Source organism: Pipistrellus hanaki, assembly GCF_964339955.1.
Source record: "Pipistrellus hanaki genome assembly, chromosome: 19".
NCBI classification, from domain to species: domain Eukaryota; kingdom Metazoa; phylum Chordata; class Mammalia; order Chiroptera; family Vespertilionidae; genus Pipistrellus; species Pipistrellus hanaki.
Genome location: NC_140521.1, coordinates 3,410,565 through 3,429,997, shown reverse-complemented (window position 1 = coordinate 3,429,997; position 19,433 = coordinate 3,410,565). Strand labels below are relative to the sequence as shown.

The 19,433-nt window shown below is 64.7% G+C and overlaps 1 protein-coding gene across 1 annotated transcript in view; it reads left to right on the top strand.

Annotated features, from left to right (window-relative positions):
• The window catches only part of EMID1 (EMI domain containing 1), a 25,733-nt gene extending 6,903 nt beyond the window's left edge, over positions 1-18,830 (top strand). The window contains 14 exon segments of the mRNA XM_084868465.1: positions 305-327; positions 330-407; positions 3,206-3,289; positions 5,422-5,483; positions 6,411-6,531; positions 6,831-6,920; positions 7,108-7,254; positions 8,830-8,919; positions 9,205-9,257; positions 9,914-9,976; positions 10,097-10,141; positions 11,447-11,491; positions 15,314-15,404; positions 18,566-18,830. Coding sequence (XP_084724591.1) covers positions 305-327; positions 330-407; positions 3,206-3,289; positions 5,422-5,483; positions 6,411-6,531; positions 6,831-6,920; positions 7,108-7,254; positions 8,830-8,919; positions 9,205-9,257; positions 9,914-9,976; positions 10,097-10,141; positions 11,447-11,491; positions 15,314-15,404; positions 18,566-18,690 — 1,117 coding nt within the window. The 3' untranslated portion in view covers positions 18,691-18,830.
• Positions 18,831-19,433: the final 603 nt, after the last annotated feature.

Sequence of the window (19,433 nt, the reverse complement as noted above, 5' to 3'; positions counted from 1 at the left end):
CACCCTGGAGGGCTTCCTGGAGGAGGGGGTCCCACCATTCACCCCCACGCCTCCCCTCGGGGAGCGTTCGCTGCTGGGGACCGGCGGCTCCACTTGCAGGGGCTGCCTGTCCCGTTGGCATCCGGCTCCCCAAGGCTGGACGGCTGGGGAGGAATAGAAGGGCTGAATCCTAGAATGCCGGAGAGAGGCTCCCACGGGGTCTTGGGGAGGGGTCGGGGAGCGGGGACAGAAGACCCCGGGGGCTCTGTGAGCGCCCCGCAGGCGGCGGGAGAGACGGCAGCGGGCCCCGTCGGCTTTCTCGCAGCTACAGGACCGTGGTGAGGCCCACGACAAGGTCGTGTACAAGACGGTGACCGCCCGCGAGTGGAGGTGCTGCCCCGGGCACGCGGGGGACAGCTGCGAGGAAGGTAGGGCCGCCCCCGCCCGGGTTCGGGAGGGAGCTCGGGCGGGAGCAGGCCGCTGTCGCTCGGCTGTAGACACGGCCGTGCCCGGTGCCACGCACGCTGTGGTCCCCTGCAGAGCTGCCCGCGCGGCCCGGCTCCGGCAGAGCTGGTGCCCGCTGTCCCCCGGGGGTTGACCACCTGCCCCGTGGGAGACTCTGGGGAAATGTGATGCGCGCTGTGCAGCTCGTGTCTGCAGTCACACACACACACACACACACACACACACACCCCAAGCCTTTCTCCCAGACCTGTCCGCGGGCTGTGGGAGCCGGTCACGGAAGCAAAGGGCCACTTAGGTGGGAGGGTCAGCAAGGTCGGGACGGTCATACCCATCCTGCTGGGAGGGAGAGGGGAAGGCGGGACCCTGGGGCCAGGAGGGGCTGCTGCCGAGGAGGCCAGGGGAGCTGGAGGTGGGGAGGGGCAGATCCCCAGGGCGTGGGGGCCCCGTGGGCCTGGAGGGCCTGAGCCATGGCAGGGCCTACCCAGACCAAGGCCACCCTGTCCCTGGCTGCCCTCTCCGGGGCAGACCTTCGCGGGCTGTGGGGCCACCATGGAGGGCAGAGCCCCCACCAGGCACCGGGCTGAGGGCTGGGAGCTCTGCCACTCGAGCGGCAGGGGGACAAGACGGGACGGGCCAGGCCAGCCCCAGTGGCCGCCAGCTCCCTCTGCAGGGCCTGCGGGGCCCAGCCCGGGGCCGGGGTTATCCTGGGGCGTGGTGGGCCAGGCCAGCGCCACCGCACACCGGCTGCGTGGCCTGGGGCCGGGGACTCCCCGCTCTTGTGCAAGCGGTTGTGCAAGGGCTGCGCGGGGGGCGGGCTGCCGTTCAGCGGCACCGTCTCCGGCGCTCCGAGGGCACCAGGTCTCCGGCCGCTCCGAGGGCACCGGGCTGCTCTTGCAGCCTCAGGGTCTCCCTGGGGCCCCGTCAGGAGAAGGGGTCTGCCTCCCGGGGACGGCGGGAGGGTGCGATGGAGCAGGGAGAACCCTGCGGAGGGTGCAGGGTCCTGGTGGGCCCTCGTGATGGCTGACGGGGCGGGAAGGGCGAGGGCTGGGGAAAGGGAGTTTTGGAAAGCCACTCTCTGCGGGGGGGCTCTGGGAGCGGGAGTGAGCCGCTGGGGCCACGGCTGGCCCATCCCGGCCCTCCCTTCCTCTGACAGCCGCTCCGGGCGGGCTTCCCGGCCGCTTCCCCTGACGGTGCCCGCCCCGCCGTCTGTGCGGCGCTGGGCCACGACCTCGGGGCCAGGGAACTGCGTCAGAGAGCGGCAGGGCAGGCTCCCCTGGCTTCCGCTTCCCCGTCCGCAAAGAGGGGGTGAGACAGGCGCCCACTCACAGGCTCGGAGGATAACGAGTTCAGACCAGCCCCGGGGCGTGCCTCCACCGCGCCAGGCCCAGCGTGCACGCTGCCCCCGTGTGCGCTGCTGTGGCCGGTGCCTCCCTGGTGGGACTGAGCCGGGCTACAGGACACACCGAGCGCTGGCCATGGCACCCCCCCTCCTGCCCACTGAGCCTCCATCCCTGCCCCCGTCCTGGGCGGCCACCCACCTTCCTCCGTCCTGGGTGAGGTTTACCCCCAGGCCACGGGTCCCTGGGGAGGGGTTGCTGGCGGCGCAGGCCCAGCCGGAGCGCAGGCCCGCGGTGGGACCGAGCGGGGTCTGGCCGGAGGGACCCGTCTGGTTTGAGTTCCTGGCGCCTCTCGCTCCCTGCACCAGCCCACAGCCCCGCTCGGAGCTGCCAGGGCTGCGCCTTATTTGGATCTTGTCTCCCCCTGCCCAGACAACAGCCCCAGACAACACTCGGTGGCCTTAAAAGGCAGGCCCGGGGGGCAGCGGGGAGCAGTTGCCCTGCTGGCTCCAGAGCCCCTCCAGCTGCAGCCCCCGCCCGCCCCCGGCTTGGCCAGCCCAGCCCTCCGGCTGTGGAGGAAACCAGGCCCCCCAGAACCAGACCAGCCAGGCCGCCTGCTCCAGGGGAGGGGTGGTGACAGGGGTGGGCCCTGGGAACAGGCCTCCCCTGCCCTCCCAGGCGGCCGCCTCCCTCTGGTTTTCATTTAGAACCAGGTCTGGGTTCCCTGCCGCGGCGTCTCACCCAGCGGGGCAGGGAGAGGGGGGCAGCCACGTCGCCACTGCCGGTCACTGATGTGCGGGCCCTTAGCCGGGGAGATAGAGTGGCCTGATGGCCCCATTTCACAGATGGGAAAGTGGTTCCAGAGAGAACAAGTCACACAGGTCTGCAGTGACAGGGCTGGAACCCCCAGCCTTGCAGCTGTTACCGCTCAGCTTTTTTTAAATATATTTTATTGATTTTTTTACAGAGAGGAAGGGACAGGGATAGAGAGCTAGAAAACATCGATGAGAGAGAAACATCGACCAGCTGCCTCCTGCACACCCCCCACTGGGGATGTTCCCACAACCAAGGTACATGCCCTTGACCGGAATCGAACCTGGGACCCTTCAGACCACAGGCCGACGCTCTATCCACTGAGCCAAACCAGTCAGGGCCCTCTCACCTTTTAACACCTGCAGCTCGTTGGGGTGATTGCGGAGCACCCATGGCCCCTACCCATCGCCAGCCCCCTCGCCCCAGCCCCACCAGGCTGGCAGCCTTGTTCCTGCCGTGTGACCGGGTGTCGGCTGCCCCCCTTCCTGGGCCTGCGTCCCCCGCTGCACTGAGGGGAGCAGAGGTCCCTGCTGGGGCTCAGGGCGGGGGGCGGGGCTTTGGCCGGACCAGGAGGCCCAGGCCGGCAGGACTCTCACCCCGCCGCCCCCCAGTTGCAGGCTCCTCCGGCTTCGCGGAGCCCCGATGGCCCGGCAGCGCCATGCGGCGGGTGATGCTCCGGCCCTCAGCCTTCTCAGGTGGGTCCTGGGGCAGCTGCGTGGAGGACTGGCGGGGGGGCGGTGTGCTGACTGCCCGGAAAGCCATCTTGGCCCAGCTGTGCGGGGTCAGAGAGTGCCCTGCCCCTGCCTGCCCCTGCCTGCCCCAGGCTGCCCCTGCCTGCCCCCGGCTGCCCCTGCCTGCCCCCGGCTGCCCCTGCCTGCCCCCGGCTGCCCCTGCCTGCCCCTGCCTGCCCCTGCCTGCCCCAGGCTGCCCCTGCCTGCCCCCGGCTGCCCCTGCCTGCCCCAGGCTGCCCCTGCCTGCCCCCGGCTGCCCCTGCCTGCCCCAGGCTGCCCCTGCCTGCCCCAGGCTGCCCCTGCCTGCCCCTGCCTGCCCCAGGCTGCCCCTGCCTGCCCCCGGCTGCCCCTGCCTGCCCCAGGCTGCCCCTGCCTGCCCCAGGCTGCCCCTGCCTGCCCCCGGCTGCCCCTGCCTGCCCCCGGCTGCCCCTGCCTGCCCCAGGCTGCCCCTGCCTGCCCCAGGCTGCCCCTGCCTGCCCCCGGCTGCCCCTGCCTGCCCCAGGCTGCCCCTGCCTGCCCCAGGCTGCAAAGAAAACCGAGGGGGAGAGGAAGGGCTCCCGAGGAGATCTGACCTGGGCCCAGCCACCCCGAGACCGTGACCCCCAGACTCTTGCAGAGACAGGTCCACGCCCCCAGTTTGCTCTTTTCATAGCCATATAAACTTTTTAAAAAAATATATTTTATTGATTTTTTACAGAGAGGAAGGGAGAGAGATAGAGAGCAAGAAACATCGATGAGAGAGAAACATCAACCAACTGCCTCCTGCACACCCCCTACTGGGGATGTGCCCGCAACCAAGGTACATGCCCTTGACCTGAATCGAACCTGGGACCCTTCAGTCCGCAGACCAACGCTCTACCACTGAGCCAAACCGGTTTCGGCGCCATATAAACTTTTTATTGATTTCTGAGAGGAAGGGAGAGGGAGAAAGCAATAGAAACATCGATGATGAGAGAGAATCGGTGATCACCTGCCTCCTGCACACCCCACACTGGGGATCCAGCTCGCAACCAGGGCCTGGGCCCTGCCCGGGAATCGAACCGTGACCTCCTGGTTCTTAGCGACGCCCAACCACTGAGCCCGCCACCGCCGCGGGCTCCTCTCTTTGTTTGAACTAAGCTGAGCGGCTGCACTGTGAGAGGCACCGTGCCAGGTGCTTTCCACGGCAACCTGTTTAAACCTCAGGCTCCCTGCCGAAACCGGTGTGGCTCAGTGGATAGAGCGTCGGCCTGCGGACTGTAAGGTCCCAGGTTCGATTCCGGTCAAGGGCATGTACCTTGGTTGCGGACACATCCCGGTGGGGGGTGTGCAGGAGGCGGCTGGTTGATGTTTCTCTCTCATCGATGTTTCTAACTTTCTATTCCTCTCCTTTCCTCTCTGTAAAAAATCAATAAAACATATTAAAAAATAAATAAATAAACAAACCTCAGGATCCCTGTCCCCCTCTTAGAGAGGAGGAGGCCGAGGGTCAGAGAGAGGGCGTGCCCTGCCGTAGGCCCCACTAACGGGAAGGGGCAGCGCTGAGACTTGACTGACCGTAGGCTCCGTGCCCGCTACCCGCCCGTCCCCCCCTGCTCTGAGCTCAGTGCCCTCAGGGGCGAACGGGCTGACGTTTGTCCTAAAGCCCGGATCGCGGTGAGGATGGGAGAGACGGGCTTGCCGAGCTCCCCACAGGGCCCGGCCACCCGGAGGGAGGCTCAGGGGCCAGCCGGAACTGGCGCGCACAGCGAAGGGGTGTGGCCGGGAGGCCGCAGGCGCCGGACGGTGGTTCCGGAGGGAGGGTCCGGGGGTGGCACCTCTGAGGCCAGCCCATTGCAGACGCTAATGTGTCATCCGTCCCCGACACCAGCAGGCCCTGGCAGCCCCGCCCGCGGGGGGAGCCACGGGATTTCCTGCCCCCGCTTCCCGGAAAGCAGTCCCTTGGGAGGCCAAGGCTGCAGGGGTGGGCTCCCTGGCCCTGCTCTGGGAGAAGCCTGCAGGGCATGGTCCCCCCCGGACAGGCCATTCCTGCAGCGTCTCCCCTGGCTGGGCTGGGCTGGGCTGCCTCGTGGGCGGGGGTCCTCAGGGTCCATTCACTCCCTCCGTCCTGCCTCCAGGTTGTGTCAACTGCAGCAAAGTGTCGGACCTGGCCGAGCGGCTGAAGGTGCTGGAGGCCAAGGTGGGTGAGCAGTGAGCAGCGGGCCCCTGGTCCCTGGCCTCCCCACCCCGTCTCTCCACCCCCCGCTCACAGCATCCATGTCAGGCAGCTTCCCTGCCGCCCCCCCACCCCCTCCCCAACCTTCCCATCTGGCCCCGCCGGCTTCTGGGCCTCTCCCGCCGTGCCCCTGCCCCGGAAGCCAGCTCCTCCTCCAGGGGTCCCCCACACAGTTCCCCCACGTGCACCCCCATTCCCACCCCAGCCAGATAGTGGCAGGCACCCCTAGGGCTCATGGCCAGGCTCCTCCTCGCCCCATCCCCTTCATCCTTCATCCCCACCTCCCAGTGTCAGGCGCAGGTCATCTCTTCAGAAAGGTTTGGGCGATTAGAAAGTAAGACGCTCATGTTCTCTGAAACGTAAAGCACTCAGAACCGTGGCAAACCTGCCCACAAACCATCGGCAGCCGCCCGTGCCCGGGAGCGGGCGGGGGGGGGGGGGCCTCACATGTAAGTGTCTTTCCCCCGATTATGGGGAGGCGTACCCCCTGCCCACACCTCCTCCCCTCCGTCACTCCTGCCTCTGGGAACGGATCTTAAGGAGCCCAGATGTGACGATGTTTACCAACGTGCTGACTGTCCATCTAGGAAATCTGAAAACCCGAGAGCAGAAGGGGTGGGCGGCATCATTAGGGAGCAATGGGCAGTGGAATATTGGGCAGCTGAACGCCTCCTCCTTTTTTTAGATATATATTTTTCATTGGTTTCAGAGAAGAAAGGACAGAGAGAGAGAGAGAGAGAGAGAGAGAGAGAGAGAGAGAGAGAGACATCAATGATGAGAGTCATTGATTGGCTGCCTCCTGGAGGCCCCACCCTGCAGCCCATTGGCTGGCCTGTCCCTGGTGAGGCCCTGGTACCCGCCCCATCCATCTCTCTCCCTCTGTCTCCACAGGTGGCCGTGCTGACTGTCACCCAGCAGGCGGTGCCCCCAACCCCAGCTGCCCCCGAGGACCCCGCCCCTCTCTGGGGCTCCCCAGCCGCCCAGGGCAGCCCTGGGGACGGAGACCTCCGAGGTGAGTTGGTTGGTGGAAATGAGATGCCCGTTTCTACTCCGCTGCCGGCTCCCAGCTCCACCCCCTTGTGGAGGTCTTCCCTGATCTCTGGGGTCCTGGGAGGCCCACAGACCCTGCCCCACCTCCTCTGGTGGCAGGGACCCAGAATGACACAGACCCCACCCCACCCCCCAGCTCCAGGGCTGCCCGGAGCCAGAGACACCCCGAGGGCCCCGCTGCTCCCGAGAGACGGTAGGTGCCGGCTGGGGGGCCGGGGTCGGGCAGGAGCGAGGCCAGAGCTGATGGGATTTCTCCCCCAGACCGAGTCGGTGCCCGGGGACTTCCCGGGCCCGTTGGCCCCAAGGGAGACACTGGCAGCCGGGGCCCGACGGGAATGAGAGGCCCCCCAGGTGAGTGTCCACGGCACTGCCCGCCCCCAACTGTCCTGGCCAGCCCTAGCAGGCTCTGAGCTGGGCCCTGGGGTGGGCTCCGGAGCCCGCAGCCCGCTGCCCCAGGCTGCCTGGTCCTGCCCCTGGCAGCCCCCCGGGGAGCCCCTGCCTCCTGCACGCCCTCCCATCCCCCCTGATTCCATTGCAGGTCCACAGGGCCCCCCGGGGAGCCCTGGCCAGGACGGGGCAGTGGGCACCCCTGGAGAAAGGGGACCTCCAGGCCCCCCAGGGCCCCCTGGGCCCCCCGGCCCCCCTGCCCCCGTTGGACCACCCCACGCCCGGATCTCAGAGCATGGTGAGTCGCCCGGGGGTCACAGCATGTCTGGGGGGAGGGGGGCAGTGAGGCTGGCATAAAGCCTCACCACAGTGTCACTGCTGTCTACCAGGCCCCTGTAGAGCTTGCTCTCGGTCAGCCACAGGTCACCCCGTCCTAGGACAGGCGCTGTTGTCCCCCTCTGCTCGCTGACGGGGGGAACTGAGGGCCGGAGAGGGGAAGCCACCCAGCCAGGGCCTGGGACTGGCCTCGCACCCAGGCGGCCTCTGAGCCTGCGCCTGGAGCCACCTGGCATCAGGCCCTCCCGCCAAGCCTCAGAGCTGGCCAGGAGCCAGCCCTCCGGGCACGCGGAAGGCCGAGGCCCGGCAGCAGGAAGCGGGCCCTGAGCTCCCAAGGCCGCAGCCCTGCCCCTGTGCTCAGAGGAGCCCCGGCCGCTCCAGGCAGCTCGGCCCCGACCTCCATCCGTCACCCCGGCCCGGCCCAGCCTGCATGTGTGATGCCGGAGGTCAGAGCCCGGAGTGCCGGGTCCAACCCCGTCCGCATCGTACTGGTGCCCCATCCACTCGTCCTCCCTCTCCCAGCCTCAGTTTCCTCATCTGTACGATGGGAATGACGACAGCGCTGACCTCCCAGCGCTCGGCGGCACTCACGCTCAGAAGCCTGGCTCAGCCGGGACCGGTGTGGCTCAGTGGGTAGAGCGTCATCCTGGGGTCTGAAAGATCCCGGGTTCGATTCCAGGCAAGGGCATGCACATTGGTTGCGGGCACATCCCCAGTAGGGGGTGTGCAAGAGGCAGCTGATCGATGATTCTCTCTCATTGATGTTTCTAACTCTCTGTCTCTCTCTCTTCCTCTCTGTGAAAAATCAATAAAATATATTTAAAAAAAAAAAAAAAAGAAAGAAAGAAAGAAAGAAAGAAAGAAAGAAAGAAGAAGAAGCCTGGCTCAGCGTGGGTGGTCCAATAAAGGGCAGCTTTTATTATCTTCCCACTGGACACGGGACAGTACGGGCCCAGCCAGGAGGAGAGTCTCGCTGGATGTCACCAGCCAGACCCGTGGTCGGCAAACTCATTCGTCCACCAGAGCCAAATGTCAGCAGTACAACGATTGAAATTTCTTTTTTTTTGAGAGCCGAAAACCGACTTCTGCGCGTGGGCCACGAAGTTTCAATGGCACTGTCCGTGCGAGCCCGCATGTGGTATTTCTTTTTTAAATCTTATTAATTTTTTACAGAGAGGAAGAGAGAGGGGTAGAGAGATAGAAACATCGATGAGAGAAAAATACCCATCGGCTGCCTCCTGCACACCCCCTAATGGGGATGTGCCCGCAAACCAAGGTACATGCCCTTGACGGGAATCGAACCTGAGACCCTTCAGTCCGCAGTCCGATTGCTCTATCCACTGAGCCAAACTGGTCAGGGCCCACATGTAGTATTTTGTGCAAGAGCCATACTCAAGGGGCCAAAGATCCACATGTGGCTCGTGAGCCACAATTTGCCGACCACTGAGCTACACTGTGGCAGGGACAGAACCCAGATCTCTCTACCTTCTGGGCCAACACTCTCCCCCATCCCCCTTCCTCCTCTTTCCTCCTGCAGGGGACCCGTTCCTGTCTAACACCTTCACTGAGACCAGCAGCCACTGGCCTCAGGGACCAGCTGGGCCCCCCGGGCCCCCGGGGCCTATCGGTAAGTTGAGCCCAGGTCTGGGGTTCGGGGTGGGGTTGAGGGGTGGCAGGGGGACCAGCGCTGGGGCTGTCGGGAGGGAGTTGATGGTAGACTTCCTGCCATTGTGCTCTGCGTTGGTCCTGAGGATATCCTGCCTTTTTGTTTTTTAATCGCACTTATTGGGGTGACATGGGTTAATAAGATTATAGAGGGTTCAGGTGTCAGGGTGCAATACGTCATCTGCCTATTGTATCGTGCGCTCACCGCCCGAAGGCCAGTCTCCAGGATAATCCTGTCTTACTCCAGGTCCCCCTGGCCCTCCTGGTCCCATGGGCATCCCTGGGGGTCCTGGGCACACAGTGAGTATTTGTCCTCCTGCTCTCTCTCGTCTTCCCACCTGTCCGCTCACCCATCCATCCTCTCGTCCCTTCATCCGAGCGTGTATGGGGCACGGGACAGACACACTCCTTTTCCTAAAGCTGCTCGCTCAATCCATGTAACAAGAAGTACTGCTGCCAAAACCGGTCTGGCTCAGTGGCTAGAGCGTCGGCCTGCGGACTGAAAGGTCCCGGGTTCGATTCTGGTCAAGGGCATGTACCTTGGTTGCGGGCACATCCCCAGTAGGGGGTGTGCAAGAGGCAGCTGGTCGATGATTCTCTCTCATCGATGTTTCTAACTCTCTATCCCTCTCTCTTCCTCTCTGTAAAAAAATCAATAAAATACATTTTTTAAAAATAAAAAAAGAAGTACTGCTGTTAGCGCCTAAGGCCAAGAGAGGCGGCGGGACTTGCCCCAGGGCTGTGGCCAGCACATGGCGACCTCCAGGCCAAGGTGGGGCCTGTCTGGCTCCAGGGCCAGCGTTGTGGACACTGCGCTGTCTGCACGTCCCTCTGTGTGCATGGCCCTGGGGCCCAGGCCAAGCTGGAGGGTCCCTCCCACCCCTCTGCCCCCCCCCAAGACCCCACCCGCTCTACCCTGCCCCGGCTCAAGGCTGAAGCCCTGTCTTGTTGCTCAGGGACCCCCGGGCCCCACCGGACCCCAAGGAATCTCTGGCCACCCGGGAGAAAAGGGTGAGAGAGTGAGTACTGAATTGGCCCCGGATGCAGGGTTCTGGGGAGGCGTTGGGGCGGGGGGGGGGGGGGGGCCTCTGGGTCAGACACCCCAACAGCTGACTCCACTCCTCTCCTCCCTCCCACAGGGACTGCGTGGAGAGCCAGGCCCGCAGGGCTCCATGGGACAGCGGGTGAGTGATGCTGCCCACCCTGCAGCGCCCCCTTCAGGATCCTACAGGCACAGGCCCCTGCTCTGGCTCCAGCCCCTGTGGCCAGAGCCCCTGACCCTCCTCCCTGTCTGGCCCAGGAGGTGCTCCATCTCCTTCCTCCCCGTTCTCAGGCTCGTCCGCCTCCTAAGGTCCGCCACCTCCGTCTCACAGGCTCTGTACCTGTTTCTCTGTGTGTGTGTGTGTGTGTGTGTGTGTGTGTGTGTCTCTGTCTCTTCCACTCCCTGCGTTTCTCTATCCCTCCAGCTATCACGGTAGGTTTGTCTGTTTCTCCCTTCAGTTTGGTCGTGCATTTCTAAGCTCTGTTGTTAGCTGTATGCACATTCAGTATTCTATTGCCTCTTGGCCTTTTTATCTTTACGTGATACATATCTTTATTTGTCTTGAATTCTATTTTGTGTCGTGTTTTATGGTATATATTAGAGGCCCGGTGCAGGGAATTCACGCACGGGGGTGGGGGGCTGGGGAGGGCTGTCCCTCAGCCCAGCCTGCACCCTCTCCAATCCGGGACCCCTCGAGGGATGTCCGACCTGCCCATTCCTGACAGTGTTAACGCCTCCAACTGCAATGGCGGCCGATCCGGGGCTCCCTGCAGGCCGATCGCTCTTGACCTCCGACTCCTCAGGCCAATAAAATGAATGCTTTCTGCTTGAGGTGTTTGGGGGACCTAGGGGGCTGGGGTACACCCCTCAGGGAAAAGCTATGCATATACGGATGTCACCCAGGGCCGTTTCCTTCTGTCAAAGGCCAGGCATCCTCCAGCTTCTGGCTGCTCTTTCTCGCTCTCCTTTGCCTTCAAACAGTTGTTCTCTGCATTTTATCCATATTGTCCGTCCGATGCGAGCTACTCTCTGTCTCTGCCTCTCTCTGTCTCTCTGCCTCCCTCAATAGGTCTCTCTCTTCCCCTTCTTTCCTTCTCCCCTCCCTCCCTTCCTCTCTCATTGCTTCTAGCTCTGTTTTTTTTTTGTTGTTTTTTTTCCTTTTCTTTCTATTTTTGTTGTTGTTGTTAATCCTTACCCGAGGATATTTTTCCATTGGTTTTTAGAACAAGTGGAAGGGAGAGGGAGAGACAGAGAGAAACATTGATGTGAGAGAGACACATCGATGGGTTGCCTCCTGCACACATCCCCACCAGGGCTAGGGAATCTGCAACCCGGGTACCTGCCCTTGACTGGAATCGAACCTGGGAGACCCTTCAGTCCGAGGGCTGGCGCTCTATCCACTGAGCCACACCAGCTCGGGTGCTTCTCCCTCTGTTTCTCCTTGCAGGGAGAACCCGGCCCCAAAGGAGACCCCGGTGAGAAGAGCCATTGGGTAAGCTCAGGGCCCGCACAGCTGCCCCCGCCTGCCCTGGACACTCAGGAGATCACTTTGGGGTGGGGGCACCCCAGCCACATCCTGGTCTCTCCCAGGGAGGAGCCTTGACCGCTCTCAGGCCTACCCCCCTCCCTTCTCCCGTCCCTCCCGACGTCATCAGGAGACCCCACGCACTCTGTCTCTGCCTTCACGTCCCTGCCTCCGCCTTCCCGCCTTCCCGCCTCGGCCTTCCCAGGCCCCGGCGTCCCTGCCTGTCCTCCGGGCAGTGGGGGCTGACCCAGTCCAGACTGCATCCCTCCCCCGCCTGCCTCCACGGCCCTCCCTGAGCCGGGGCTGTGGCGTCTGCTCTCCTGTCCACAGGAGAAGGGGAGCATGAGGAACGGGATGGGGGCCATAGGACATTCACGGACCCTCTATGGGCTGGGAATGCTGAGGTACCCAGGAGCCCCCGGTGAGCGGCACAGGGCACCCAGACACCGTCACACATGGAGGAAACGCGCGGAGCACGGAAGAGAGGCCTAGGAACTGCCCAATGTAGATGGCGCATGAGCTCAGGGGGCCTAGACTCCACCGTGCCCAAACGCCCTACAGTTCCCATCACACACACAGGGGGCCCGGGAGGAATGGGGGTGGGGGGGACACACCTAGAAACGGTCAGGGGCACAGGGGAACCACAGGAAGCGAGGCAAGGGGCACCCCGCACAGAGGAGGCCAGTGAGGGGGGGGGGCCTAGATTCTGTCCCGTACACAGGAGGCAGAATTAAAGAGAAAGGGCGCCAAGAACCACAGGTGGGGTCTCAGAAGCCTTCCTGCTCACCGGAGACAGCTGCCGAGAATGGATCCCAGGGCCTAGAGTCCACCTGCCCCAGAGACACCCCGGGAGAGGCCCAGAGGCCCCCGAAGACAGGGGCCTGGGCACGGCCGCCCACATAGCTGACGGTGGGGAGTGGACAGGACGGGGCAGACCCCTGGGAAGCCCCTTGGGAGGCTGATCTGGCGCCCCCCTCTCCCCGCCCCCGGCCCCGGTGCAGTCTGGCTGGGGGGGTCCTGCTTCCTGGCGGGCACTAGCTGGCGAGGACATGGGGAGCCCCCGGCGCCCGCCTCGCCCTCTCTGCTCCTGGTCGTGGGGTCAGCGACGGATACAGCCGTGGGAGTGCCCCGCCCCGCACGAGTCCCACCCGTGTCTCCCCACGACTCCTGGGGTCCTGCTACCTTTCCGGCAAGCCTCTCCCAGCGCCTCACGGCCACCCCACCTCTCCCCCCCCAACCCCACCCCCGCGGGGCTCAGAGCCTCTCAGGCACACTTCCACGGGGGCATGAGCTGGCTGGGGGTCCCATGGACCCGGGTGAGGCCGGCTCCCCGCCTCCCCTCAGCCCCTTCGCCGGCCCCTCCCAGCTCACTCTCCACCCAGCCCGGGGAGGTGGGAGAGCGAGGTGAAGTCTGAACTGGGCTCAGCAGCCCGGTGCCTACATGGGGATCCAGCAGGAGGACAGATGCCTGAGCTATCCCAGATCAGGCCTCAAACTATCCCAGACCAGGACCACCTGTGGGAGGGGCCCCACGAGGTAGCAGGGCCCCTGCCCACCCACCTGCTTCTCCCTCCCCCTCCCCTCCCTCTCCCTCTCCTCCTCCTGCACTTCTGCCCCTGCTTGCTGCCTGCCTGGGAGGGGGCCTGCTGGGCCGGGGGCTGCATGAGGCTTGGAGGCTGGGGGAGCTGTTCTGTTGGGAGCAGGTGGGAGTGAGGTCCAGTGCGGGGAAGGGCCCCGGGGACTCACTCCTATACACACCCTCTTCCAACCCCGCTTGGGAGCCCCTGGCCCCGCTGTGGCTCAGCAGTGACACCCAGTGGCCATGTGCACGCACTGCAGGCGCTGCTAGGGAGTGACAGGTGAGCCGGCTGAGCTAGGACAAAGCTCATATCCCGTATTTAGACCCGAAAAACTGAGGCCCAACCCTGAAGAGCAGATGGTTGGCAGAGCTGGAACCGAAGCCCGGGCTTTTCAGCTCCCAGGACTGGGGGGACCAGCTAACATCCCCTCTCCCTCCCCCGCCCACAAGCACCTCCTCGGTGGGCCCCAGGTCTCAGGCCATAGATGCAATTTGGACCCTTGGCCCCACCCTAACGGTCTGGACTAGGGAAGGAGGAAAGGAGCGTGAGTTTGGGCCCTGTGCTGTGGAAGGGAAGGACAGACAGATGGGTAGTGAGTGAGAGGGAGTGCCAGCTGGTGGTCTCTGTCAAGACCCTGGGCAGCAGCTGGCAGGGCTTGGGAGTAGGGAGCCCCCAGGTCAGGGAGGCCCGGGAGAGGGCGGGGCTGAGGGCTGGGCTCCTGGGCCTGCAGAATAAGGGCTTGTAGCAGCGGCAGCCTGGGCGGGGTGAGCTCACATGAGAAGGAACTAGGGAGAGGGCACCAGGGCCAGCCCCTCAGCGTGGCCAGCATTTCAAACACAGCTTCCCAATGTCAGTGCCACCCAAACATGTTCTCATGTGACTGGTACATATTCATTTCGAATGGAAAGAATATCGGTAAGTAGCCTGACCCCACGGATGGACACAGACCAACAGTGCGTGGGCTTACAGAACATTAGAGGCGGGGCCAGGGGGCACTTCCTGTGGCAGGTTCCATGGCACCCCTTGCCCCGGGGGCAGCAGGACTCACCGAGGGGGCTGCTTCTGCCTGCTCTGCCCCCCTCCCGTCCCCTCCCGGCCTCGTCCCGGCTGCCCGGGTGCCCTGGGCTGCGGCGGGTGAGCAGGCTGCAGGTGCATGGCCGGGGCGGGGCATGGGCCACCGGCAGGCTTCCCAGGGCCCCCTCCCCCGCCCCCTTCACGGCTGCATCTGTCTCTTTCCTCCGCAGGGGGAGGGGTTGCACCAACTACGCGAGGCTTTGAAGATTTTAGCTGAGAGGGTTTTAATCTTGGAAACAATGATTGGGCTCTATGGTGAGTAGAGACAGACAGACGGACAGACAGACGGCCCGGCCCCCGCCCGCCAGCCTTTGCCCAGGCCCTCCAGGGTGGAGCCGCCTGGGCCCAGTCATGAGGCCGGAGAGGCTAAGACCCCCTGCCCCTCCATGACTGGTCCCTCCTGCCCAGGGGAACCTGGGCCTCCAGGCATTGTGGGTAACGTGGTCACCAGGCCCGCAGGGGACACCAGTGGCGACAGATTGCGAGTTTGGAAGAAATGCGCAACGAAGCCAAACTCCAAACCAGCAGGGAGGGGATTGTGGGTTACACAGCCAGACTGCAACAGTGCAGGGGGTTGTGGGAAATAAAGTCAGAGCCCAGGCTGCCTGCAGGAGGATTATGGGTAATGGATCCAGACTTCAGTCAGGCCTCCGCTCTAGAGAAAGCACGGGTACCAGAGCCGGTCTCCAGGCCCACAGGGACCATAGGTTATGGGGCTGGACTCCAGAAATGCAGGGGACTGCTCAGGCCCCAGGGGCCTCTGGGTAATATCCTACCCACCAATTCTGATCCTCCCTCACCCATAAGCCCCCAGAGGCTCTCGCGGCAGGTCTTCCTGGCCTCAGATATCCCCGGGACGGCTTCCGTTTCCCTCTGGTCCTCCTAACCTCCCCTGAGGGTCCCCTTAAGGGCCTGTCAGGCCCTCATCCCAGCCCAGGAGCTCACCCACCAGTGCTCCACCCATCATCCATCCGGTCACGTGAGGAGCCAGGCTAGCCCCGTCCCCACTCAGGGACTCCCACCCGGGCTCCTGCCTTGAAGCCAGCGGGTGCCTGGCCCACACACCCCCTTGGCCGCCCGGCCCCGCCCCCGAAGGCCGGACTCGCACCGTCTGCTCTTCTCGATCTCCCATCAGGCTCCTAGCTTACAGAGCTTCCTGCAGCAGCAGGCTCAGCTGGAGCTCCTGGCCAGACGGGTCACCCTGCTGGAAGCCATCATCTGGCCAGGTAACGGCAGGGCGGGCAGGCAGGGGCCGCCCCTTCCAGGAAGGGCCTGGGAAGGGCCTGGGCTCACAGAAGGCGACTCCCAGTGCGGGGCCCAGGCCCGCGGACCTTGAGTCCTTCCACCCAGACAGTGCCCGGCAGAGAGAGGAAGGAGGAAAGGAGCGTAGTGGCCACTCGCTCTTGAGTGAGCACCTCCCCTGTGCCCGGCTTCTAGCTCGGCCCAGGCTCCAACGGATAAGACGGACATAGTCCCGGTCTCATGGAGCTCAGGCTGCGGGGGTGCAGGGGGAGCCCTGGGCCTGGCCCTCAAACCCAAGCTGAGGAATTCCACCTGCGGAGTGAGTCCCGGCAGCGGTGAGAGCACAGGAGGGCCCCTGCCCCAGGCTGGGCTGGGGGTCAGGGGAGGGGGTGGGGGAGGCGGAAGGTGTCTCAGGGAGGGCTTCCTGGAGGAGGTACCGGCTCCGTGGAACCCTGAAGGGCCAAGGTCAAGGGCGAGTGAACAGGCAGAGGAATAACATGGGCAAAAGCCAAGAAGCCAGAGAGCCTAAAGGGGCTGCTCCGTGAGGTTGCAGAGGGCTGAATGGCCCAGTTTGAGAAGGTCCCTGAGGGCAGGTGGGCAGCCCCAAAGGGAGGTTAGACACCAGGTGGTTTGTCAGGCCCAGGAGGTCTCCCCATTGCAGTGCGGTCCGCTCTGGCCCTGGAGAGACACGGATTGGCTACCCTCAGGGCTAAACCCCGCTCCTCCCCTGCCTGCTAAGAGGCCCCATCCCACCACCCAGTCCCAGCCCAGCCCTGCACACAGGGTCTCCGCATCGTGCCCCACTCCCCGCTATGTTACAAGTAGGGGATGGAGCCTCCCGCCCCCAGCCAGGGTGGGCCAAGGCCGGGGCTAAGCCTCATTCATTCGACAGACCTGTAGGGTGCACACCTACCGGGTGCCAGGTCCGGGCCAGCACCTAGCAGGTCCCAAGGACACGTGCCTTGGGGAGCTGCCCATTGAGCGGCAGGGGATCCTTCGTATCTATAGCGACGAGGGCCCTGGGGTGCAGGAGCACCAAGGACGTGGGTGGGAACAGTCACTTCGCAGTGCGGGTGGGACACTTCCTGGGAGATGGGGCCCTGGGGTGAGGTCAGGGAAGAGGCCCGAGGAGAAGGTGGGGAGGGGCAGCCCCCACGGAGTCCTGGGCTGTCACGCGAAGGCCCGGAGCTGGAAGGCGTGTGTGTGTGTGTGTGTGTGTGTGTGTGTGTGGTCTGCTTCCAGAGCTCCTCTCACCGACCCCACGGCTCTTCCAACTCCTAGAAACATAACTGACCGCCCCCAGGCCTTCCTCTCCCAGAGGGGGGACCACGACCTCATCCCAGGCTCCCGCGCCTCCTCAGGCCGGAGCCAGAGGGACCATGTGGCCCGGGTTCTACTCCCTGCCCGCCCGGCTGTGGCCAGCTCTGCCTCCAGCAGCCCGGGCGGAGCCGCTGCTCTCTCAGGAAGGCCCACGGCCTCTCTGCGGCCACCAGCCAGCTCCGTGGTGGGCCTGGAAGGGGAGGGGGAGGAGGGGAGCAGAGGAGGAGGAGATGGAACCATCCCCGTTGGCCCATCATGCACTGCGGTGCTTACGAAAGCCCAGATGGGACTCACGTTTAGGATTACAATCGAGAGGAACCATCGTGACCGCTGGGCTGGATTCACACTCCTCCCAGGTCCTTCCAGCCCATCTCACAGACAGAGACCGAGGTTCCCTCGGGGCCGTAGGGACAGCAGTGCTGAGGTCAGGGGTCCACCCTAGGCCGGTCCCTAAAGCCCTGGCTCTTGGGGTTCTGTCGGCAAAGGTTCAGACACCTCTGCTCCACCAGGCACTGGGGGGGGGGGGTGTTTTCAGAGGAAACCAAGGCCCTGAACTTAATCATTTAATTGACGGTCACACAAGCTCACTGTCCCAACGACCACGGTCATCCAGCTCGTGCTGTGAAAGCCACGTCACACTCGGGCCGCTGAGGGTGTGACCACAGGGGTGTGATCCCCGAGCTCCAGAGGAGGCTCACGGGCCTGTGACCGGCCCAAGGTCACCTCGCGGGGACGGGGTGGGACCGGGACCCGGCTGGTGCTGGAGCTCTGCGTCCCTCCTGCCGCCCTCCCTGGTTCAGGGCGGGAAACGTCCCTGGACGGGGACGTGTTTGTTGGCCCCGGTCCCCAGACCTCAGCCCCGAGGGGCACGGGAGGCTGGGCACAGCGCCGGGCCGTAACGGCCACGGTGGGGCCGCGCCCTCCGCAGGGAGCTGGTGCTGCCACAGGCCACGCCCCTCCTGTGAGCCGGGTTCGGGGGGTAGTCAGGGCCTCCATCCTGGGCTTCTCCCCCCAGAAAAACAGCCGTCCCCCCGCCGGCCGGGCTGCGCAGTGGCTGTGAGAGGGCCCGAGTGGCGGTCTCCGGGGGGAGGCCGGCCGTGCTGTGGGTTTGGAAGGATGAGAAGGGTTCCGGGTGGCAAGAACGCCCGTTACTGGTTTCGTTACTGGTTTCGCTCTTGGGGTGTTGCTGGTTTCCAGGCGGGGGCATACCTCACCGTAGCCTCACTGGAGCGGACTTCAGTGATGACAGGGGCTGGCCAGGACCTCGGGGTACAACCGGAACGGTCCCGCCGGTTTCAGAGATGAGACCAGTGAGACCCCGACAGAGGTCCCGTTTGCCCAGAGCCGCAGAGTGGGGCAGTGGCAGAGCCTGGCCTTCCTAGGCCCTCCCCCGCCTTAAGTGGCCTGCTCAGAGGCAGGAAAAGGGAGTCTGCCCTTTGGCCTTAGTTTGCCCGGCTGTGAAATGGGGACGACTCAGAGCACACCTTCACCCCAAAATGTAGAAGAGAAAAAGAGGGTTCTTACGGAGCGCTCACTGCATACTGAGCATTTCAGGAACATGGTGGGTCCGTGGACCCCCACGGGACGGAAAATCAGAGGCCCCCAGTGCCCTCACCGGGCTGGGGGCTGATAGCCCCTGAGGCGGGGACACTAACCAGTCTGCAGACGCCCCTTTCCCTGCAGCTCTGCCCCTGGATGCCAGGGCGGAGCACACCCGGCTGAGCGCCCAGTCTCCCGCCCCCCCCTCCCCCCCACAGAGGGCCATGGGGCGGTGGGTGCCTTCCGCAGACCTCACTAACCCTGCCTCTCTCCTTCCCTCCGGCAGAACCAGAGGGGTCGGGGGCAGGCCCCGCTGGCACGGGCACCCCCACCCTCCTTCGGGGCAAGAGGGGAGGACACACAGCCAACTACCGGATCGTGGCCCCCAGGAGCCGCAACGAGAGGGGCTGAGGGGGCGGTGGCCCCTCGGGTGGACCGGGCAGCTGCCTCTAGGGGCCGCCGATGCTATTTATTATGTCCTCAGGGTCCCTCTGCCGCCTGGGCCTTTGGGGGAAGCAGGCCTGGGTCCTGGCACCCCAGGCATGGCTGCCTCGCATGAGGCTGAGCAGGGACGGGGCGGAGGAGAGGGGGCCCAGGAGGGGGTGGGGCCTGTTTCCCTCTGTGAAATGGGGTGATGGGGCCCGCAGGGAGGGGGTTTGCATTCCCATCAGCTGCCCAGGCCTCGGGCCTGCGGGCACTGCGGGAGCGGCTCCACCTGGCCCTCAGCCTGGCCCTCAGCACGTGCAGGCACTTGAAGGAGGGCAGCTCGCCTCCCTCCCTCCCCATCAAACCCTCAACCCCTTCTCCCCTTTCCCGGTTTCTGGTGCTGGATCCCTGACCCCGAGGCAAGCCGCCTGAGCTGACAAATGTGTGGACCGCTCCACTCAGTTGTCCCCGGAGCCCCAAGCTACTCCTGTGTCCCAGGTGCGGGGAGGGGGGCAGGGACATGGAAAGGGAGGAGCCACCTGTGACTGACACCAGGAAGTAGGTGCTTACCGGCCAATAAAGGCCCAGCCTGATGCCCCACCCAGCCTGGTCTCTGTGTGCTTTGATGGGGCAGCCGGCCAGGCCAAGGGCCTCAATTCTCCTCTCAGTGGCCTTCACTGCAGAGCAGGTGTGAGGCTGACCATCCCCTGGGCAGCTGCAGCCGGGGG